This window comes from Phaenicophaeus curvirostris, chromosome 8, assembly GCF_032191515.1.
Source record: "Phaenicophaeus curvirostris isolate KB17595 chromosome 8, BPBGC_Pcur_1.0, whole genome shotgun sequence".
Lineage (NCBI taxonomy): Eukaryota > Metazoa > Chordata > Aves > Cuculiformes > Cuculidae > Phaenicophaeus > Phaenicophaeus curvirostris.
The window spans coordinates 1,219,414-1,244,219 of record NC_091399.1 but is presented as its reverse complement, the minus strand read 5'-3'; the positions used below and the strand labels follow the sequence as shown (position 1 = coordinate 1,244,219).

At 38.4% G+C, this 24,806-nt stretch overlaps 1 protein-coding gene across 1 annotated transcript in view; it reads left to right on the top strand.

Moving 5' to 3' along the window:
- LOC138723168 (neuronal growth regulator 1) overlaps positions 1-24,538 on the top strand; it is a 289,849-nt gene extending 265,311 nt beyond the window's left edge. The window contains exon 7 of the mRNA XM_069862074.1: positions 22,017-24,538. Coding sequence (XP_069718175.1) covers positions 22,017-22,141 — 125 coding nt within the window. The 3' untranslated portion in view covers positions 22,142-24,538. The remainder of the gene's footprint in view (positions 1-22,016) is intronic.
- Positions 24,539-24,806: the final 268 nt, after the last annotated feature.

The window sequence follows — 24,806 nt, the reverse complement described above, 5'->3', positions numbered from 1 at the left end:
GCCAGCTGCATCTAGAGTATCTATGCAACATGGACATTTCAAAACAGTTGCCAGCGATATCTCCAGCTAGGGATGAAAGTCGACATCCAGAGAAAATAAAGGATCAGCCATTTCCTTATTCTGAACCTAATAGTTAATGCATTTCTTTGCATCTTTATCCTTCCTTACTAAATACCAGTCATAAGGCTCAGTCTACAAAACTGGTTTATAATTTCGTTTTGGTCTTTCTTTAAACGTCCTAGATGAGCTGTTAAGCATGCCATCAGATGATGCAAGAGAGACTCTATGATATGCTTGTCTTCCAATAATCTCTTTTGTGTTAAAGAAAATAAAACAAAAATTCTTAGGTAAAACAAGATAGTTGTGATAGACATCTTTCAAAGAGTGAGGTCATAAAAGATTTACTCAGTAGTTCTGAACAATTAAACAAATATTATTTTATCATAACCTGCCACTGCTCCCAGGAGCAGTGCTGTCTTGGTTTTATTCTTCTGTTGTGCAGGACTATACAGTTATTGAAGATGGACCTTCCTCAGAATAAGAAATAGTTTTGAAGGCACAAACACACAAATGAGGGCAGTGGAGCAGTCCCTGAACATTCAAGGTGGCTTAAATGGACTCTGACTATGAACAAACAGAGTTTGTTCACTTGTGGATTTGAGAGTGATGAATAAAACAAAGATGGTTTGCTCAGAGCTGGGCTAGAGTTCAGAGTCTAGGCCATATATACGTTATATTATACACTCAAGCCATTTGAACAGTGTCCTGCTACACCGTGACCTTTGCGTTTGTCCAGGCCCTGATGCAAATGAGAATCTGTGACCCGACTACCAACATTTAAAAATAAATAATCTCTTATCAAGGATACACGACAACCCTTAATATGAGCATGCCAGTTCCAGAAGTTTGTCTTTCTGAGCAGCAAGTCATCCTCTGAGCATGAACATCACACCTGTATAGATAGAAGGAAGCACGTTAAGAGCTCAGGCCCAATTTACCTTATGCTACTCTGTTAATCCAGTAAGGCTTACAAGGATAATTTACTTTGTAGTTGTTCCTATGCTTTGGCACCTATTCCTGTGCATGATTTTCATTAAGTACCAATTTTAACTGAGCCTCTGAATTGTACGGTACCACAAAAAAATTTGGAGCCATCTGGTTAAAGTTTTAAAGATATTTTTTCATTAAGATGAAAGTTTTGCACAATATTTTACTGTTTTTTCAGCTGCTGAGTCAGACGTTTGCATAAGAAAAAGCTGTTGGCATTAGGCAGTAGAAGACTAATCCAATCGATGAGTGGCAGCCTGCTCCCTCCCACCTACCCACCTCCATATTGTACCACATTGTGATTGGCAACACTGAGTGATGCTGGGATATTCAGTCATGCCTTTCATTCCAAACACCAAGACAAAATGATTGACCTTGACATCTTTCGTACATCCTTCTCATTTTTGAGCTACATGACTCAGCTTGCATTCCTTTCTCAATCATATTCCACAATGGCAGGGATGCATCTATTTGACTTTAGAAAAAAAACTGATAGAACTTATCCTTCTTAATGTCTCTGATTGAAACTGAAGTGATTGCCTACTATTCACCCTCCTTATTCAACAAGCACAGTATATAAAACTACACTGAATGAGTTTTCTGCTAAACTGAGGCAATTTGGAGAAAAACTCAGGTTTGAAAGCTCAAGAGCATGTTCACTTGAATGAACAGGGTATGGATTTTCATAATAGGAAAACAGCGAGTAATTTGAATAGTCTGCAGTAAATTGTCAAAGCACAGCACTCTGGTTATAAAGACATTTCAGGAATAAGAAATGACTGTGATGTTGTTTCTAAGGTTTCCATATCTGCAGTCTCCTATGTCGTCCCTCTGCCCCAAAATTTAGGGTTTATTGTACATGAAGTGTTTCATTTTAAGCAAAGAAGGAGCTGTGTTTTAAAAACAGCTAGAAATCCTCAGCCCGTTAAATGCAGTTTATCCCTATCCAGGTCTCAGTCAGTTATTCATAAATTTCCTTTTGTGGAAACTTGAGGGATTGCAGTAGTTAAGGGATTATACAGTACACACTAGGAAAAAAACTAATTGCTTTTGGACCAAAACGTATCTTTTCTCCCATACCTCTCAAAGACCATCAGAAGTGGTTTTAAAGGCATCCAAGTCCATCTTTGTCTTCCCAAAAGCATAGGTCTTTAGACAGGCATTGACGTAGGGTATGCACTCAAAACAAAGCACCTTTCATTCCCAGAGAGGTGAGAAAAAGGGAAAGGTGAAAAGCTTTCATCACTGACTGCCAAACTTTACCTACTACCCGGAAAGGAATATCTATCATTTTCCCTTCTGTTGCTACTTTTCTTAAGAATATGACATCCATAACTACTTTGAAACTTGCTAACATTCATGCCAAGTGCCACATACTGTTTTCTGTCTCATCTTTCTAAATCTAGATTTTGAGCCAAAATCAATGGCAGAAAGAAATTGCCCACTGCCTGGCTTGGAAATGTCTGACAGTCTGCATGTGCTGCTTTCTCATCAACAGAGGGGCATACACACAATGTTGAGTTAATCTGATGGCAGCTCACAAATATAGTGCTGCACTAGGAAGAGCTGAGCCACAGCTCACCTGCAAAGTGATGGCTGAATATATAAAAGCACCTCTTTTGGTGCTTTTAGTTTTCTATTTCAAAGTGCATTTTAATGGTGAGTGTAGCATATTTCTAATGAAGAAACCAAATTCCTGACTTCACAAGGGTGATGAGAATATGGATGGAAAATAACAAAGAGATGAAACTTTTTGCAGCTGCCTTCGCCACCGAACCACTCAGCAATTGGTGGCAGGGTCAGCACCAATTGCAGTCAAGTGGCCCTTTGCAGTATGAGCTCGCATAGCAGAGTGCAGTGCTTGAGTTTGTTTCCTCAACAGTTTGTCTAAACTCCTACCACGTATTGCTTAGAAAATACAATTATGGAAGCGAACTCATTTTTCACCAGCGCTTTTCCTTGCAGCCACGTTGTGTCTCCACCCATCAGCATCAGGGATTCTCCACGGGTAAGGGATGGGAAAGGCAGGATGACACTAAGCATCTGCACAGAAGAAGAAAGTGTTCAAAAGGTGCATCTAGTGGGAGACAGTCTTGAGGATAATGCACTCATCCCTTACCACTGATCAGCACTAATTGGGAAGGGCCCTCCCACAGAGAAACCAATACTTTCATATTTTTATTTTTGCTGTCTCCACCAAAATATTATACTAATTGATATAGATTTTCAAAGCCATAAGTCTTAACAGGAGTTTCTTGCCTAAAACTCCCAGTCAGCTTTGAAAATTCTCAACTGCTGTTTGTTGGGGTTTTTTGTCTTCTGCAAAATAATATATGCAAAGCTGAGCCATAATGTCTCCAAAATCCTCTGTATTAAGCTGAAAAGTGAATGGGGAAGGATGATCCATGAAAAGCCTTCTGATGCAAAATCCTGCACCAAACGTAAAAGCTGCAGAGGAGAAGCAGCGTCAGCCAGGGAGGCTCAGGGGCTCAGCAAAGGCTCCACCACCAATCTTGCAGTTTGGTAAGCCCAAGCAGAAGATCAATCCAAAGCCACTTCCAGAAGCAAGGGCTTTCACAGAATCACAAAATCACTAGGTTGGAAAAGACCCACAGGAGCATCAAGTCCAACCATTCCTATCAATCACTAAACCATGTCCCTCAGCACCCCATCCACCCATCCCTTAAATACTTCCAGGGATGGTGACTCAACCACCTCCCTGAGCAGCCTGTTCCAGTGTCCAATGACCCTTTCCACAAAAGGGGAACGTTTCATTTCATCAGCCCTTGCACACTCAGGAGGTAGTCGCAGAAACAAAGAAGAACAAACAAGAAGCCCTCTGCCTTGAAGGATTAAACCTTATTACAGGGACAGGAAGATGTATATGAAACTCATGTCCTTGTATCAGTGCTGTATAGCATGCACATGCAGAAGACCTATTTAAATTCATTGAAACAAAGACTCCATAACAAGTTACACAGAAAGGAGGCTTAGAGCTATACAGTCATGAAAACCAATTAAAATAAACCATCATTTCTAGTCAGTCAATGGATTTACACAGCTTATAAGCTACTCTTTACTTTCTCCTGAAATCAACTTCTTGCAAGTAAAGATAACTGTAGGCACAGAAAAGATTCTTGGGTAGCTGACTAAGAATAGCTACAGGTGTCACCTGACATGAAATAGGAAAAAGTGAGTTGTTGGAAGGAAAAAATCTGTTTCACTGAGCTGTTGGGGAAAGGATTTGTTGTACTCAGAAAGTTAGGTGTATGTTAATGATGAAAGGAAGAAATTGTGTTTTTATAATTTGCATGATGGACTTGTTCGTAGGAAGCACATTCCGTTTCATGGAGTCTCACATACTGCGCAATAGCCAGATTATCTTAATGGGGGGTGAAATGACAGAGAAGATGGATGTCTTCCCCTTGAGTCATTCTCTGATAAAGACACATTGCTTAGCTACAAGATGACAAACTATATGTTCAAAGTGACAAATCATTTAATTAAAATTTACAAGCAGTTAAATACTGTTTGACCCAAATGGAAGCAGTTATCATTAATCAATTTTGGAGGAGGAACTCAACTTTTCAGCAAATTGATAGCTCACAGCTACAGTACCTGGGCAGTTTCTGCATTTCTTACACTTGGAGAGCCCTTTTGCTGGCTGCTGTAGAGTCTAGTTCAAAAAAAGATCTCAATCAAGTTGAAAAGTAGTAACAATTTTACTTAGGCACTGTTTGAATGCTCAAGTTTCATGAATAGTTAATGTCACGTCAAGTGTTCAAGAAAAACGGTCTTGTATCTTCAGAGCAAATAGCTCAGATTTTGATGAGTTATGTTTCTCATTGCATATACGGGCCAGTGGAAATTGCAATCATCTTTCATGAAAAGGCTCAGCAGTTTTTATTACAGGAAAGTAAGGGTGGCCATTGCATTTACTAACTAATGTAGTAACTGTAAAATTGCCAGGGTAACACGCTTTTTTATTTATGCTACTGAGCACATAATGTGCTGGTAGTTTCATAAAAATATATATTAGAGGATTTTTCACATGCCTGCTAGCTGTAGATCTCTTTTATGTATATGACTTATCCAGTGCCCTTCTATTTAAGACGTATCCCATTAGAGAGTACAAGATTAAGCAGTATTGACAGACAAGACAAACTCAAAAGATAATGCTGGTCTAGTCAGTTATAATGCAAGCTGTCACCATGCTTAAACTCTTCTGGCATGAGTAAACAGTTCAACTTTATTATTTATTTCATTCATCACATTATTATAGCAAAAGCACTATTGATAATTAATTGATTGGCTATTAGCCAGGTCCAGCAGTAGAATTCTACAGATTCCTTCTTTTTAATATACCTACAAAATCAGTGTATAGACTATGCAAAAATATGACCAAGAGAAACCCCAAAGGAATGTTTAAGAAAATCAACAGAACAGCTGAATAACAAAAAACATCATTAGAAATCATTTGACAACCACTTCACAGGAAGATTTGTTTAAAGGTTGTCAGTTCCTCCAGCAAGAAAGTTCCTTTCTCATATCGTGTCATGAAAAAAAAGGCAAGAAATCATGTACTAACCTGTTTAACTCAATATCCTTTGTCAAGATCAGAAGAGTTATGTTGAAACTGTCCAGAAACTGTGAAGTTCAATGTAAAAAATTACCATTCACAATGCTATATGACATTGCCTCAGTGTAGCAGAACCAACAAAATCTTCATGATATATGAGAACTATCAAAGGTTGCTACTGAATACATAGATTTAATATGCTGCTTAATTCAAGAGCTTATTTACAATGTCACACTTCATTTTGAGGAAAAAGATTCTGACAACCAATCATTTAAAATAGAGAAAGAATGTTTTACAAAAGGTCAGAAGTACAAATATTTTACATATTAACTACTAATAAATTCATTTCCTGTAAAAGTTAGAAGGATTAGAAAATGCCTTCAGAGCTATTTACAATATTTCAGGACAAGACCCATCCTCTAATTACCAATGTAAGTTGTAAATACTTGTCAAGTATGCAGATGAGCCAAAAATTCTATCAAATTAAAGTAATTAGCTCCGAAGTAAAATTTTTCTGTCACATTAAAATGCTTTTCCTTTTCTCATATGTGACACTTACAAATGAGGGCAACATTGTCAGAGAAGCAGTTATTGTAGGCTGCCAAAATTATGTTCATAAGTATCTGAAAGCACACACTCTGCATATTACTTTCAAAACAATCCACGTTTCTTAGCAATTGACTTTATAACTCTATAGTTTCTCTACAGTATCATGGTTCTGAACTGGGCAGATTATAAAATCTGAACCCTTGCAGGCAACTCAGAAGTTATACACTTTGTATGGAAATCTGAGCGTTGTTATCTTTCATGGAGAGCTGTGGTTCTTGGCATTGCTTGGTTCCTCTTCACAAAAGAACTTTTCTAGAGTGCATGGTTTGAGATACGGATGAGAACTGGATCTCTCAAGTTATATACTACAATACAGGCCTGGGGGAATGAGAATGAGACCCAGTATTTTCCTCAGTGCTTTCCTAGTCTTCTTCTCAATGTCCTCTTAACGGAAGCCGCGTTTATCATTTCTAGTGGAAGATCATAATCCATTCTCCTCTAATTAATTTTGGGCTTTCATGCAGAACACAGTGTCAGCCTGTTCTAGACCTGATGTCATTACCCTCTGTGTATTATTTTAAACTTAATTTTAAGGAAAACAACAGATGATTGGTTTTGTTGATTGCAATTGCTACAGATGATAACAGAATGTGGGCTAGATGTGTACTGTAGATATGCAGGTAAGTGGGTACAAACTGGTTTTGTGGTTTGCTTTACCGTGACTGAGCCAAGAGCACACCAGAGTGGAGCACACATGTGGGAGGGAAGGGTTTTATGGAGTGAGAGATATTCTGGTAAGACCTGTAGCTGAAAACTGTAGTATGTCTCTCATGACATACAAACTTGTTGTACTTGATCACATTAGCAAGCACTTATGTCTGCTAAGTACTTCTCCAAAATAAGTAAGAATTTTTTACTTTTGAATAATGACACATATGTATGTTACAGCATTTTAGTACATTTTTTCCCATCTAAAATAGTCTATAAAAAATTGAAAGTTTCAAATAGAAACTTTCAACAACAACAAAAAATAGCATACTATGTGCTTTAGAAATAGCATGCATATCATACTGCAGCTAAACAAGCTCATCTTTCTAGAAGCAAAGCTTGGAAGATGAATGTGACATCCGTATTTAATCACTGTAGTGTATATCCAGGGCCAGATAATCACACACATCATGTAAGTCTACAGTATGCAGGACCTGCAATTGCCTCATATGCTAAGATTTCATGTAAATAAATGCAACAGGAATTAGTTTTAGTATCAATTAGCTACATATATTTAGAAAACTGATCTAAAAGTGATTTTATGTTTCATTCTCAACAGATAAGCTTCTTTTCAACTTTCTACAAATTTTTGGGTTTTCCATTCATAAACAAAGAAAAATGGTTTTCTCACCAAATTTGGGGCAAGAAGGACAGTTTGGGAATTGGACATTTGTACAACTTAAACTACATAATGATTAAGAATAGCCCCAACTCACTACCTATTCAGAACTTGTGCCTGAGTCCATGTATACCTCAGAACTGGGATACCTTTACTGAGCTTTTGGGAAATATGATGAATCATAGAACAGCCCAGGTTGGAAAGGACCTCAAAATACCACCTGGTCTGACATTTCATGGGAAGCTGGACTAGGGGAACTTGCCAGTCCTCTTTGCATTAACAGCATAACATCCATAGAAATACAACACAAAGTGTTCTTGCATCCAGCCACTCAGAATCCAGTGTACAGTGATGCAGAACCTTCCTACAGACGTGTGATTAGTACATACTAAATAAGAGGTCTTTATCTTTTACCATATCCTTTCCTATCAGAGCTAGAATATGTTAATCTGGGCTTTGAGCAGCATTCTTAAATGTGGGGACAAACATAATCTGCATTTCCTAGCTGTGCTGACTACACTGGAGTTATTAAATTGTTTTGCTGCTGATAGATAATAGGATGTTGTATATTGTGGTATCCAGGTTACACAACTGCATATGAAGTTGTTGCCTTTCTTTTATAAAGCATTGGTAATTCTGAGATCCAGTGAAAAAAAAAATAATTTGTCATGTCCAATTCTCAGTTCAAGGAATTAATGCTTTTGCCAGTAAATTTAGTAGGCTTCAGATGTCTATAGAAATATCTTGATAGTGAAACTCAGATTATTTTCTTTAGGCTGTTTCTTTTTTTTTCGGGCAATGACCAGGAGGCTACGCCCCCAGTAAGCATCACCAGAAAGAAGAGGTTAGTTAGACAGAATGGCCCATCTATTTAAGCAAAAAGAAGCAAGACTATGTTATTTATTGCATTATAACTCATTATCTATCAGCCAGGTGACACAGATGCTATTTTTTTATTTCAGTACTATGCAGTTGTGTTCCAGCCTACTCAGCACAGTCTTAATGGAAACATCTGCAAATAGGCTCATGTTTGGGGTTTTGGGCAGGGGGGATGTGTTTGGAGTTTCATTTTGGTTTTTGCCTAGAGGTGCTTACAGACGGATTGCGTTTCTGAAACCAACCTTGTAGTTTTGTCTGCATAACTAAGCAGGGGGTATGGCAATATGACAATCTCCCTTGAATTATTTTAAAATTTTGAGTTGGAATTGTCACCGTTTCATGGACTTTTTTTATTACATAAGCCTTATTTTGTTAATGAAAACCTATTGTATTTCTAGATCATTAATACATTGTAGTAGATCATATAACTCTGACCATCAAGCTATGCTACATTCGGATTTATTCAGCCTTTCTCTTATATGCTCCAAAGAGGTAGAATGGATATGATTCCAGAAAGAACTCTTTGCTTGGCCTTTGTGCTAAGTAATAACTTTTATTTGAAGGTAAAGCTATTTGAGTCACTGAAGGTAACCTTACCAAAGAGATTACTGTTGCAATAAAACAAGAAATGGTATTCAAAAAAATCTTTAGTACATATAAAGGAGAGGAAAGCTTGGCAAACTCAAAGAAAACGGAATTCAGGTTTTATTTCAAGCTGTAAAAACTACAGTGCCCTTTAACTTATTAATAGCTCTAATACGGAAACATTAATGATAGTTATAGCCCTTCAAGGTCTGATCTCGCAGAGAAATGGGTAAGAACTGCAAGTTTATGTAAGGTATTTGAATATGTTGTTGTTCCTTTTATGCAAAGAGAGGGAAGAGAAAGACGAAGGAGTCTAGAAGACAGTGCTTAGTCTAACAATGTGAAGCCACGCACGAGTGGTGCCTGTGGAAACAGGGCAGTGAGATCCAGGAGGAGACAGAGCTTATCCAAAGATAAATTTATCCTGGGAATAAGAAAATTCCTGCCCATTCAGAAGTGCAACTGTAGAGAAACCTTGCACTGATTGCTCCCAGTGGAAGACAAGTAACTGCTTTTAAGATAGATCTTAAAATATTTATGAAGAAAATCACAAGACACGGTTCAACAGCAGAGCAGGACTTTATAAGCCAAGAGGTATATGCTAATTATAGGTTCCACAGCTGCATTCATTTTTCTACGAGAATTAAAGATCTGTTTAAAGTTTTCTGCACAGTTTGCACACAACAGGCATCTCCTTAAGCCATCGGAAAGAAGTGAGAGACAGTTTCTAGGAGAGGGAAATGGAGCTGAAGCCTGTGCTGTGGACTGGGGAGTTGCCTCCAAGGCTGCAGGCTGGTGTAGTTGATCTCTGTCTCTGAAATGAGCCACTGTTCTTTTCCTCCTGTGGAACGTGCTGTATCTCCATTTCCAGAAAGAAATTAAGTGTTTCAGTCACTGCTAATTATGATGCATTCATGGATTATTGTTTTTTTTAAAGCTCAAAGAGAACATCTAGAAAAAACTCTTCCCACAGGTGAAGAAAGTAGTCACTAGTGTTATTTTTGACAGATATGTTTTACATATTAGCTGCTCTTAAAACTCTGTAATGATGCAGATGCCTCATCCTTCCTGTGCAAATCCACTGCTAAGTTTTGCATTCATAGCTATTTTGGGTCCTACCTGCTGCAGGTCAGACTTGTTGATCTTGTTCTACCTGCTACAGACACAAGCAGATCCTTCCCTTACTCTCTCCAGAGACAATCCTTATCGGCATCTCAGTTGTTATTGTAAGTCACTCTCCTTCTTGGGTTTTGAATTGCCCTGCTGTTGCAAGCCTTTCTCCTCAGTGAGATATTTTCCTTATTGTTCTCTGGGCTCTGTCTAGTTGGTTTGTGCATCTCCCAGAGTCACTCATTCATGCTAACACAGCTCTCCTGTGCTGAGGAGAGTAGCAGCTGTACTTCATGGGCTACAGTCCTATTTACACACCCCAGAAACTTATTTGACCTTTCATAACAAGATAACATGGATGATCCACTGTAATAACAGATGCTTTCCTGAGGAATTGTCACAGAATCAATTCTTGTTCTTCCAGTACACATGCAGCTGACTGTTTTTGTTAGAAAACAGAATTGTTTTGGTCTTATCAAATTGAATTATTTTTTTCAAAATATTGATCTAAGTTTATTTTCAATTTTTATCTGCCCTCTGAAGTGCATGCAGCTGCTTCTCCTCATAGCACATTCAACTTTGAGGTTCTTACATTACAATCCCAGCTCAGGTCACCCTGGGACAGTTGCAATATTGCTGGTCAGTGTTGGCAGATGTGGGAGACATGGTTTGGGACTGTCAGTGACAGGGTGCACACTGCTCTTTGCTCTGAACAGTTATGTTCAGGCTCAGGTTGCCTTGACAAAGAGTGAGGTGTCTGATCAGTACTCTGCTTTACTCTCCAGACAAGGCATTTGGCTGATATCTGCTGTCTCCTTTACTAGCTAAAGGCAGAGATCAGTTGATGATCCCGTTAAGCACAGGGTTCATCCCAGGACTGGGTCTGGCATCTCCTCCACCTGTTAGAAGTTGTCCCAGACCTCAGAGGCTGATACACATCTGTAGTTCTGAAAGATTTTTTATTTGTACCAATACAACTGCACTTCTCATCTGTACAAAGACATTTGAGAGAACTTGAGTACCAAGGATGATCTATAAAGACAAATTTTATTCTATTACTTCACAGTAATTTTCCTCAGAAATACTTCTTGGGATTATAAAATATTCCTTGTAGTAGAAACCAGGTATGTCAAGGTTGTGCTATTTTATCCTGTTAAACACTAAGGCAGTCTGTGTTCATGCCTGCTTCATTTATCTTATTAATGTATTAGCAGGATTCTTTTCCCTTGCAATATTTAATGGAAGGGTGGGGGTTTTATTTCATATGATCAAGTTTATATATGTCTAAATGAAATTCCATTAAAGATACGCTCTACAACAATGCATAAGGGTTTAAAATTTGTTTTTATTTTTGCAGCTGCAACAAAAGCATGTCTGCACTATCTGAAAGATTAGAATGAGCCTGCTTTGTCTGAGCTCCACTATTTTTCTGAGTTTATGATACCCAGAGACATTTGCTTGAAGAAATAACTTGATAGACAGCAGAATGTTAGGAATCTATTATTTACACCGATTATCTACAAAACAGGCTTTTGTGTTAGGGATGCTATTGTTAAGAGTTTCTCCAAATCACCACTGCCCATTTTTCATGTTACCAGAATCCATTGTAGATACAGAAATATGGAGTAATAAAAACGGTGCATGCCTGGCTCCCACTGAAAAGCCTACACTTATAAACACTACCAGGTAGGAACCACAGCATGACCATATAATTAGAGTGAACAATAACTACAGGGATTTTTAGGTACCACTGTGTGATAATTGCTTGTAAATGGGGAATTTTCTATTGGCAACTGCATGCTAAAATTTAAAATGCAAGTTTGGAAACAAAACACACCTAGGTAATAAAGTTTTAACAACACCATTTTTCTGTGAAAACAGTAGCAATATAAAGTAATCATATTCAAACATATTCAAATGCAGTAGTTTGGGTTGTAGCCTGTTTTTTTAAAAATTTGAGGGTGTACACATACTGAACAGAAAATGTTGATAGCTTCCGTAGGTCCCTTACTATCACATCACTAATGATTAGATGCTGAACTCTTCCCAAAAACTGACATTGACACTGGAGACCACACTGATTCCTCTGGCACATGTAGTAAGTAAAAGTAAAATCAAGGTTTTTGAATTGTCAGGATCTTGTGCCTAAGTATAAGATACCCCATTAGCCTCCCTTCTTGGAGAAGGCTTTTCCTAATATTTTAAATACTCTTCAACAATAGCATCCATTTAATTTGAATTAAAAGCTTCTCTTACCCTCTCTCAATTAAGGTACTACAACTTTGCCAATCTATCTGTAACTACATATATAATCAAATGATTCTGTTTTTTTTAAATTATCAATTAGCTGAAAAATTTCACCATTTATAAGTCTGACAAAATAGAGATAGTTTTTTTCTCTAAACAGCACCTTTTTTAACATTAAATGTTTTGCTGTGAACAACCACAATCAGATTTAAACCTGCATTTCTATTGAGAAGAGTCAACGATAATTTGGAAAATAAAACATCAGATTTTGGAATTTGACAGAAAGGACGAATGAGTTTTAGAGAAAAAAAAATCTAAAATTTTAGGGTTCCATTTGTTAGCACAGCTTTTGAAAGTGGGTTGTTCATAGGAGAGAGTCTGCTGAGAGGCAGTTGACCCAGGCAGGGCTTGAGGCAGACAGTGAAACTGGAGAAAAATAACTCCATTTAACAACCCCTTCAGTAACTGCTACCACCCCTGGAGCGTGGCTGCTCCCTGCTGCTGCCACCAAAGCTCATCCCAGCCCAGGCCTGTATTTCTAAATGCAACTCTGTGAAAAGGATGGCTGTTTTTAACTCCTCTTCAGCCCGAGCATGGGATGCTCTCGTTAGAAAAGAGAGCAATTCTGTTTGCAAGATAATACATTGCTGGTGAGTCAAACTATAGTGGTTAGAGAGGTGCTTCTGTGAGTCAAACTATGATGGTTAGAGAGGTGCTTCTGTATTCATACTATAGATATTGAGATGCTTGCACTAAGTACTTTTTAGAAGCTGCTGACTTTGGAGATGCTTTGTTCCAGAGAGTTATTTGAGAACAGAAATTAAGACACTTAAAAACATTTTTCCACGTAGTTGACGAGCTCTGTCAGTTATGGTCTTGCTTCATCTATAAGCTTAATGAAATGCAGCTGATAAGTGTTCACAAAGTAGATCTAGTTTGAACAACTGCAAAATGTGTCTGGCATGCCCCATCACATTAATAAGCAAGCAAAAATCATCTTGCCTAAAATGTACATTACTGTGCATATTTTTAGCTTGTTTTAAATCAGTACTTTGCTGTTTACAATATTTAGCATGAGTTACTTTTGAGTGTGGAACAGGGTGGAAAGGGAAGGGCAACTCTGACTACTGTGGAGGGCAGGGAGGGAAGTCTGTCTCTTCTGCTTCCTCCTTGGATATCTGTTTCTGTAGCCAGGGAACCCAAATTCCCAGGAAAAGTTCCCCACAATTAGGAAATTACAATGAATTACAATGGTATGTGACTGAGCTAGTTGTCACATTTTGATTGCTTGACTTTTTTAGTCCTGTTAATATCATATTTTATATTTTAACTCAGTCAAAATCAGTGTAAAGAACAGTTTCAAATTTTGTATAGAGCTTATCATAACTGGTGTCTTTATGGCTGAAACTAGAAATGCTTCTTTCTTCTTTTCTGTGCATATATAGATACACACACAAAACAGAAAGAGGCAATATGCACTTTAAAGCATTGCTTGTGGCATATTTATCTCAAATATTTAAGAATAAGCTTTAATATTTTAGTGCAACAAATAGCTGGGGTTTGCCTCTGCAGTTAAAGGAATGATATTTTATTCTCCGTATTCTTATTTTAAGACTCAAAAAATGCTACCTTATTAATTTCAATTCAAAATTAAAACCAAATCAGCATAAGCTATTCATTATACAGTTTATGCACCTCACAGCAGCTTTGTGTGAGTGCCAATGCATAGGACCTGATAATACACCTCTCTTATCAATTCCAACAGTGTATTGCAGAGGGACTCATCTTCCGAATCTTCCTGCCAACACTCTCATTTCAGAGAACGACAAAGCCCTTCTTTTAAGAGCCTAGCAGTTTTGGACTATATCCTCCACAGCTCTGTCTTAGAATAAGCTAAAGTTGCATAAATCCATTCAGGCAGTGTCAGCTCATGGACAACTTTTGCAATATTTCCTGTCTCCTTTCTCAGGGATTTCCAGATATATTTGTCTCTGAGTAGTGCTGAGTGACTCCTGGCTAGAAAAATATACAAAAGCAAAATTCTTTCCAAAAGAAGCATATAAGCATTTTGCATTTCAAATGTGTTCTGGGGACATTGATCCGGGCAGAGCTGCAAGTTTTTCCCTCATTAAAAGGAATTTGAGTGATTCCTACCAGTAACAGAGGAACATCAGAATGAAGAGGAATTTCTGTGCCTCCATGTCTAGCTCGCATCTACTACAGGCATGGTCCAAATGCATTTCAACATTACTTAAATTATCAGCATTTTCCAGGTTATGATCACGTCAAATCTCTGTTTAATCAAAGTCTCCATCTGGCACAGACTTCAAAAAGGCCTCCTCATACAGATTTATCTATTTAACTTTGCTAGTGAATTTTCTATCACTGTAAATTTCCTGTCTCGGGCACTTAGCCTTGAGGATGATTGCATTTGCATAAGACTAAACAAATTGGTGCCTTCGCTGATTTATTTTTAAACAAGATTTTTAAGGTTTTGTTCTCTCAAGGTTAAGCTTTCTACAATTCTGCCCAGCATCTGAGGCACAGAGTGAGGTTTCTCTTCTTGACAAACTTTCCTTTGGTCAAAACACTTGTAAGCCTGTTCTAGCACTCTCCAAGAAGATTACGTCTCCTATCATAAACCATTGCTTTCTAATTCAGTCTTTTATAGACCGTCGACCTGCTCCTCCAAAGCCATAAATCCTCAACTAACTTTAAGTGTAATAATATTTAGAGATGTTATCTGTAGAACTCAGCTGAGCCTTCAGAGTCCCATTATCTTACAATCTTTTATTTAAAAAAACATTTTTGACAGCCCACTCTTTGTCATCTTTTTCTGACTTTTTGCTTTGACCTTGAGTTAGTTTATTCCATCCCTCTCCATATATTTTAAATGCACAAAACCCTATTTATTAAGGCTTTTCTATAATAAATCATTAACCTGAATATAGTTAGATGAAATGCTCATTAACATCTCTCTGCATAATCCATTTAACAGCATTAGTCTTGCTTATTCAGACAACCTAAAGAGGTCCGTGCTTTTGTCTACAAGGCATCGGCATTAAAGCTTATAATTATTTCTGGTTAATGCAGTCCTTGGTGTTAGGAAATGTTGGTTTGCATGTTTCAGCATAGTACTTTTCCTAATCTCTTGCATTAATTAGAGATAGTGATATAATACTACTTTGTTCCTTTCTATTCACCACCAGGAGAGATGTATGAATATAATCCTATCTGTGCTAAGAGTGTGCTTAAATATTTTCAAAACTGCTAACTGTTATAAAACATTAGGATTATGTAGAATAATCACTAAAATTGAATAAAGGAGAGCTTAATTAGACCACATGGACTTCAGAGGCATGCACACAGGGACCTTGGCTGGTGGTCATACTCCTTTAGCTGGACTGTGACACCATGCAAATGACTCCCAGGAAAGATGTTAGATGTGGTCTCGTCCAGCATGAGAGATAGACCTGTTTTTATCAATAGTTAATAACACAGGGTTTTACAAAGCAAAGGGGGAAAGGGGAGCAGAAACTTTCTCCACATGTCTCTGCTGCAACAAGAGCAATGACTCACACAGATCTACTGATAATTTTGATGTATTAAGGGAGATTAGATGAGCCTGATAATGCTTACGAGGACACAGCACAAAATGTGCACACAAAATTTGTTTCTGTATGTCAGTATTGAGGGCTACTCTCAGTGAGCAGGTGATGACTGAGTACAAGGCTCCTTGCAGAGCTCCATGAGGGAAGTACTATCTTTTTGGAGGTGGCATGCTCAGGGACCTGCCAAACCCCACCGAGGCTCTTCACAGCTCTTCAGCGATGCTGCTGTATGCGCAGCTTAGCTCAGAAAACTGCCCCTGCCCTACCGGACTGGGCATCACAGAAAAAGAGTCTCTCAGAAATTTTAGGACCATTTCTTCCACTCATACATGGATGGCAACCAATGCATTGAGTGAAACATGATAACACCCAAACGTCGCTATGGGACCATCAGCATCCAGTTACCCTGCTCCCAGGCGCAGGGTTTCATTTCTCCATTAGCTATAAACTGAATTATCATCTCTCAATGAATGAAGCTGATATATTTTGAAGTTATTGCATCTTCTAAATCCTAGGTCATTTTATCTTTCAAACATCAGACTTTTCATCAAGCTCATTCTAGTCCTCTTCTAGATGGAAATTCACTTTTTTTTAAGGGACAACTATCATCACTCTGAACTGAATTTTCACCGCCGGGTCAGCACGAGAGGAGCCAAACAATATGAGCTTGATTTCTAGTTCAGATAGTTACTGAGACTTTGTTCTGGAACAGAAACTTTAGCCAAATAATTCTCTGTGGGCCAACTACTGTTCTCCTTCCCATCTCTGCATACCAATACTTCACGCACTGGAAAATCAGTTATAAACAAAGTGTTCCTTTATAATGGTGGTGATAGGTATTATGGAAATACTCAGCATAGCTGCAGATGTAATCACAGAGTCAAATAATTCATGCAATAATTAAGACTGCAAGTGTGCCTGTATGCGTCCTTTTAAACTAAAGTTTTTAGAGACACAGAGAACCACCAAAGAAACCTGTGAGTATTACCCAGTCTGAGTACAAAATAACATTGCCTAGAATTACACATCAATGATAATGAAAGCAAGGACTGCTTAGTATTATAAAAATAATTATTCATTCTAGATGAATGACTAAGGAGACCACAATAAGAAGCTTTAAATTTTAGAAGTAAGTTTCTTTACTTTTTAAAGTTTTTAGAACAACACAAAAGATCTACAGAATTTTATGAATATTAGGGAACAAAAAAATCTTTTGTCAGCAGAGCAATCAGGTAGCCACAGGAAAAGTTAATCAAAATATTGAGGTGAAAAAAAAAGGACTGGAGAAGGCTATTAATTTTTAAGGATTTTTAAGGGCCAAGCACAACATTTAAACTGTATGCCATCCAGTAGACTTACTGTGACTTTGTAACAAATGCAATCACTTTGCCACTTACAATGAGAGAGGAACATCTGCTTATAATTTCACTTTGGAGACTAGAAATATTTGGAGATTTCCAGAAGTCAAATTAAAGCTAAGAGGCATAAAGATCTGGCAAAACTTTCCCAATTATTTAGTCACTGTCCATCATACCTGAGAGAACCAGGTGTTCCCCAGAAGAATGATCAGGAAATACCCTGCCCATTTCTGCCAGCCAAGCCGCTCAAAGGGTGCTCTAATTCAGGCTGATAATTACAACAGAGATTATTAAAGGAAAACACAAGAACAATCAGGCATTTTCCACTGTTAGGTGAATTAGAGTGTTGAAGAAATGCACCACAGTGCTCAGACTGGACTGCAGGTCCTGTGCAGGCATATGTCAAATGTTCTCCAGCTAACAATTCCAATTTGAAATAAAATAGTGTGGTATTCTAAATCTGCAGTATCCAATTCTTAAAAAGCCTTTTGAAGCCAATTCTTGATCAGTTTGCCCATTGACACACAATAGATTTTGGGGACATTTCCACAATGACATAAATTTCTTTGTTCAGGAAGACTCTTGGGGCCATGTGGATACAAAAATGAATAGCATCATAGAATCATAGAAAAACCAGGCTGGAAGAGACCCACTGGATCATCGAGTCCAACCATTCCTATCAAACACTAAACCATGCCCCTTAGCACCTCGTCCACCCGTGCCTTAAACACCTCTAGGGAAGGTGACTCAACCACCTCCCTGGGCAGCCCGTTCCAGTGACCAATGACCCTTTCTGTGAAATTTTTTTTCCTAATGTCCAGCTTAAATCTCCATGCACACTCGACACCTCAGCTCTGAATGACAAAAACTAGAATTTCACAACTCAGTATGCTCAAACATAGGTCATAACTAAATTTCCTGATTCATGTTTATATTGGCTTTCTACAGCAAACGCCACAGCAGATCCCACTAAGTGAAATGATATCATAGAATCATAGAATGGTTTGGGTTGGAAGGGACCTTAAAGATGATCTAATTCCAACCTCCTGCCATGGGTAGGGACGCCTCCCACTAGATCAGGCTGCTCAAGGTCCCATCCAACATGACCTTGAACACCTCCAGGGATGGGGCAGCCACAGCTTCCCTGGGCAACCTGTGCCAGTGCCTCACCACCCTCATTGTGAAGAATTTCTTCCTGATGTCTAATTTAAATCTTCCCCTCTCCTATATAAAGGCATTCCCCCTTGTCCTACCACTACAGCTCTTGTAAAAAGTCCCTCCCCAGCTTTCTTGTAGGTCTCCTTCAGGTACTGGAAGGTCTCCCTGGAGTCTTCTTTTGTCCAGGCTGAACAACCCCAACTGTCTCAGCCTGTCCTCATAGCAGACATGCTCCAGCCCTCTGATCACCTTTGCAGCCCTCCTCTGGACCTATTCCAACTGTTCCATATCCTTCTTATATTGGGGATAATATCCAGCAGGTACTAATCAGCAGACCCAAATGACAGCAGGCTCACACAAGTTTGCCCTCTTTAAGGGAATCTGATTAAATGGAATAGGTATTGAAGGGGATAGAGAATTTTAAATTTTGGTTCAAGCTCTTTCAGAGCATCAGTCCCAGTGAACCTGGAAGCCATGCAGCACAACTGGGTTTCATTCTTTATTGTAATGCCAAAGACAGGTTTAAAGAAACTCAGAGATCTTATTAAATTTCTTTTAAAACTGAAACCTTGTTTGTTAGACCCAGTCATAGCGTCAACAGCCCAGCTCCTCAGGGAGGTGAGGTGTGGGACATAGTGGGATTGAATAGGGTCAATACATGGCCAAGGAATCAGCAAAACCTGCCCCTGCACTTGTTTGGCATCCTGCAACTCCTTGTACTACAGGAACTCAGCCCTTGGAGAAGTTTACTCAAACCCAGCATAGTCCAGTGGCTTGAACTGCTCCAGATTTACTTCTCTTTCAGGTTTCTTTCGCATCAAATTCTTCTGGTAAAACAGCTTTGGGAACCATAATTCTTCTTTATTATCTACCCAAGTCTATGTATTTTTTCCCCCATTAATTCAGTTAGTACCTTTGTGCTGAAACAATCCAGATATGATTTAATAAGCTTTAGAAAGATAGTATTGGTTCATATGCAGGAAATCAGATTTACATAATTTTCCATTCGCTGTTATAGCCACTGTGTCTCAAATTATCTTTACATTGGGGAAACTCTTTTAATACGATAAAATTAAAAACCACCTATGCTATGCTTCAGCTTGCTAGCCTTACTTTTGTAATAAATTAAATGTTGATTTGTCATGCTGACTTACCACAGAAAGTTCCTTTTGAATGAAAAGAGAGCACTCTGTCCTCCAGATAGTCATGGTTGTAAGTCACTAAATTAAGCTTCAAAATCAAGCTTTGACTTTTAATTTTTTTTATTACCTGAACCTTTCTGCATGGGAGGAAAGGTGAATGATTTTTTGTTTCATTACATACTCTGTGCCTAATGAAATGTCATATGTTGAAAATGGACCCAGGAGCAGATAACACAGACATCTTTATTGAAAGGAAAGGGATGTTTATGTTTCAGTGTTCGGACTGAACAAGACTTGAAATTTTGAAAGCTCTGTCCTGCAGAAGCAAACAAAATTTGGTGAAAACCACGGCTTTACTTTATTTTCTTGGATGATTGCTGTAGTCTCTCCTTTTCCTCCAGACAAGCTGTGATTTTAGTGAAATCTCTTCCGTTGCCTTATTATCATTGTGCATCTTGGGAGGGCTTTCCATGCAAGCCTGGGTATCAATCCCACTGAGGGAGATCCTGCTCTCGTCACTGGAATCCATACTGCTTGCACTGTGCAAACCTCCTGGACATCCCAGCAGCACAGCTTGTGTCTGCCACCAGGGATGCTTTGTTTCTCCTTCTCTTCTCTGCCCAGAAAGGAAGTACATGAGGATTTGGTAAAATTTGCTTATTCCAAAGCTCCGCATGTGCTGTACCCCGGTGCCAGAGGTGGACTTAGCATTGGTGAGGGACAGCAGTGCTGCCAGACACAGCTCACTTCTGGGCAAGATGGTCAGACAAGCTTTGAATTGCCCCAGGAAAATTACCTTCTGCACCACTGGTACCTATTCTGTGTAGCTGTCTCCCATGTACCTGCATAGTAGAGCTGTTGGCTGAGGTCTCCTCTTCAGATCATCTCTTGGTGTTCTCAATCCAGATAACCCGGTGCTCTGAGGATGCCTCAGAGCAGAAGTGTAACAAGGCAAAGGGAGTGGTCCTGCAGAAAAGGCAGAATCTTCCATGTGGTAACCAAACCCCACCAGCCTGGGGCTCCTGTATGATCGCTCCTCCTCATTTACACACGTCTGCTGTGTTCGTGAAAATAGTCAGTTTAGTGGTTTCTCCCTTTTTCAGGGCAGCCTTTAGGCTGAACACCCTCAGCTTACTCAAGATGAGTTGTCAGGAATGAGCTTGGAAATCTCTATTCACTTCCTGCCTTTCCAACACCTCTGCCCTCTGCAAGGAAAAGCCTGTGAGCACCAGGACATGGACACAAAGCTGGCTCAGTCTTGCTTGGCATCCACCAGCTATGATCCTGGCAGAACATAGGCAGAACATTCCACCCATGTTTCTGGCAGATATCGGGTCAGTTCAGTCAGATTCGGCAACGTGTATCTAAATAAAGTGCCATTGACATAAGCAATGCCTTCTTGTAGAAATGGCACTTGACACAGACGTTGTGTTGTACAATAATCTACAGTATATTCTTATAGTTTGGAAAACAAAACCTTTGACACTAATGTCCAACCAAAAAGCACATGTTGCTTCATATGACTATAAGAGGTTGGGGTTTCATGCATCATACAAAAGGAAAATTTTGGGAGAAATTCGGTACAGAAATCTACCAGCCAAAGCAAGTCTACAATGGTTATTTAGCAGCCACACATCCCAATAGCATCATCCTGATAACTTTGGCTCGGTGCAGGGTGAGGTGACAGGTCCTTTTCCTTCCTCCTGCCTGTGTATTTACAAGACCAAAATTGCCAGTTTCTGCCCAGGTCCACTTCTGTGCCACAGTCAGGATAGCCAGCAGACAACCCACTCACGACTGGTGAAATGATTGTCTCTCCTCACTTGTTTCTTGACTCTGCTTTCTTACATTTTATCTTATTTTTTTACTTACTATAATATTTACTAAGGAATTTGAGAAAGGCTTTATTTAAGTGAGTAAATACAATTTTTTCAGAGAGACTGGAAACAAATACCCTCTTCAGCTAAGCAAAATTGTCAAATTTTGGCCTCTAAAGTCAGACAGAAAATGAGTTGATTTCAAACAGATCTAAATATATTCACTTCTCATTGATTTCAGTAGAGACCTTAATGCTCAGTAACTTAAAAACAGATAAATTATTCAGATGTTTAAATACGAAGCACTCGTCTGGTGTTAAGTACTCACATTCTTAAATGCTTGCCTTAATAATGATCTATCCTCTTTAAAACAAAAAATAATATCCACTGAGCAGTGCAGTGGAAACACTTGGCTACTTTTGTTCTCTGGTTTTCAGATGAACACTTACGCTACCCTAAAAGTTCTCTTAGAAAATTAACGAAAATGAAGAATTCTGAAGTCTTGGAGAGGAATCTTTCACTTAACTCCTTTTTCTTCTCTTTGCAGCTCCCAGTACATCCCCATTTGGGATCACCGGTGACGCTGAAGTCCTCTTCTCCTGCTGGTACCTTGTGTTGACACTGTCCTCCCTCACCAGCATATTCTACCTGAAGAACATCATTCTGCACTAAGTGTAAAGACCCATAAAAGGCTTTTAAGGATTCTCTGAAAGTGCTGATGACTGGATCCAATCTGGTAGAGTTTGTTAAAAGCAGCGTGGGATATAATCAGCAGTGCTTACATGGGGATGATCGCCTTCTGTAGAATTGCTCATTATGTAAATACTTTAATTCTACTCCTTTTTTTGATTAGCTGCATTACGTTGTGAAGCAGTACACATTGTCCTTTTTTAAGACGTGAAAGCTCTGAAATTACTTTTAGAGGATATTAATTGTGATTTCATGTTTGTAATCTACAAGTTTTCAAAAGCATTCAGTCATGGTCTGCTGAGTTGCAGACCGTAGTTTACAGAAAAAAAATATTGCAGTAAAATGTGCTTCTTTAAGGCTGCAATACAAATATTCAGTTCCCTTCCTAAATAGCATTCTATCCACATTACACAGATTTTTTTCTTTTTGATATAAAAAATCAAATAATATTGCCTTCAAAATATTTCTTCAAAATATTACACATATCTAGATTTTCTTCTAGCATGATATTCAGGTTTCAAGAATGAGCCTTGTATTATAACTGCATTGTGCAGTACTGCTTTCTGTTTTCTCTCCTTTTTCCTGCAAATTCAGCATGGGTGTGCCTTCATAAAACACTACTTTCCTCTTCCTCTCCAACAAATCCGGAATGTGTTTTGGGAAATGCTAAAGCATCCTTTTGAGCATAAGAAATCTCTAGTTAAGGACAAAGGTGCTATAGGCTAAGAGTAAAACCTCCTCTCCCACTCGCAGGGGTTCATCAAGCTGCTTCAGACTTAATGTTTTTAGGCAATCAGTTAAGGACAGTACCAACTCCTTTTCATGTTTTCCATCAACCACCACTAACCAGAAGTAAAATTCTGTAGAAACTATTTTTCCATTACAAACTGGAACACAAACTATTTTGAGAGATCCTTTGAAAGTAGGAAATTTTCCCTTAGTCGTTCTATATCAACATTCCTAACTGGCCATAAATGGGAGAAGCTGCACTGTTCCTTTTGTATTACTGGTAAAAACTATGTGAATTGGTATTTTTCTTGCACTTAATTTTGTACTGGTTTGGCTAATTTAGCAATGATAAAGGATGCTTTTAAATATTAGATATCTGAAAATACATGAAGTATCAAGCAGAATTTTATATATATACATATATATATAAAATACATATATATATTAAAACAAGATTGCTCCTATAACTGTACTGAAGTGCATGTTGCCATCCATGATAGAATCATCTTTACAGGCAGGACTTCATTACTGATGTACTAAGACTGTACAAGTATCTTACCACAGCAACTAAGATTTCCTAGTACTGCAGTCTATCAAAATAACACTCTTTTCACTCAGTGAAGGATCGAGTCTCAAAATAGCATTTAATGCTACTAACTTTTTTTTGTTTAAATAGCTCTGAACAGTATTAATGCAAAATATTGCTCACAGTTTACAGCTGAATTGAAGAATGCCATCTGTGTAAATTGCTGGGCCATGACTGTGGCCAACCACAATCTTGATTACAAGATCCCTTGGTGACCCTAGAGGTCTTGACTTGCTTACAAAACAACTATTGATGACAGGAAAAATAAAACCAGTATTGAATTTATTATTCCCTTGTTTTATGAACTCCTATAGGCAACACAGTTATTATAGTACAACATCCTTCTCTCCTGACAATAGGTTTTCATAGCTAGCAATACCAGGTGAGCACTGTGCATACCCAGCAGATCCAAATTCAGTTCAGATACCCCCATATTTGAAAAGGCAGACATTGAGTTTCACTAGTCTCTATATATGCTATCCAATGCTAACATTTAGACAGAATATGCAGTGAATCTGCTGTAGTTAGGGTATAAACAGAAATATGTTGACTCCAAAATATGGCAATGAAATGTCCTGGGTCACTCTGCATATGTTCACTGACAGATCGTACTATTACTGTTGTATTACTCACAGCTGTGTGCTGAGCAGTTACTATTTTCAGAAATGTGGCATTTTTTAAAACGTTTGATAACATGATAATACTCACTCTTTAAGGAAATAGTATAAACCAAATTCAATTTATACTATACGTAGTCCTGATATTCTGATCTCTCTTGTATTGCAGCTTTAAAGTGTTGTATGTTAGAATCCATTTGCTAGAAACAGTGGTGCTGCAGAAAGTATTATGTCAGTACAGTTTTATGATGAAAGAAAAAAGGATCTGCATAGCCCAATTCATGTTTCATCTCACATAAAATTGAGAGATGTTTCTATGCTGTAGCTGGATGAAATTATGTATTTCAATGATATATTTTGTTTCAGTGATTCCTGATATCTGGAACCTGATATTTCCAGCAACAGAATAGAATTAACAGCAGCTTTATTAAATAATAAATATATATAAAATTAAGTATTGACTGTTTGCATTTGTATGAGGTAGAGCCACTGGAGACAAGATACTCAGTCCCATCTCTGAGTTTTCACTTAATTTTGGAAATGCAAAATTATTGTCAAGTCCAAAATGGAAAGAAATACCCACAAACATTCCTAAGTGCCAATGGCATTTCCTTAGATGAAACAGATTTTTAATATCAGTCAGACCTGCGTGTTCAGCAGTGGAGACGTGTCTTATGTGTGTGCAAAGCGCAGCGCGCTGGGACTGTGCACATGG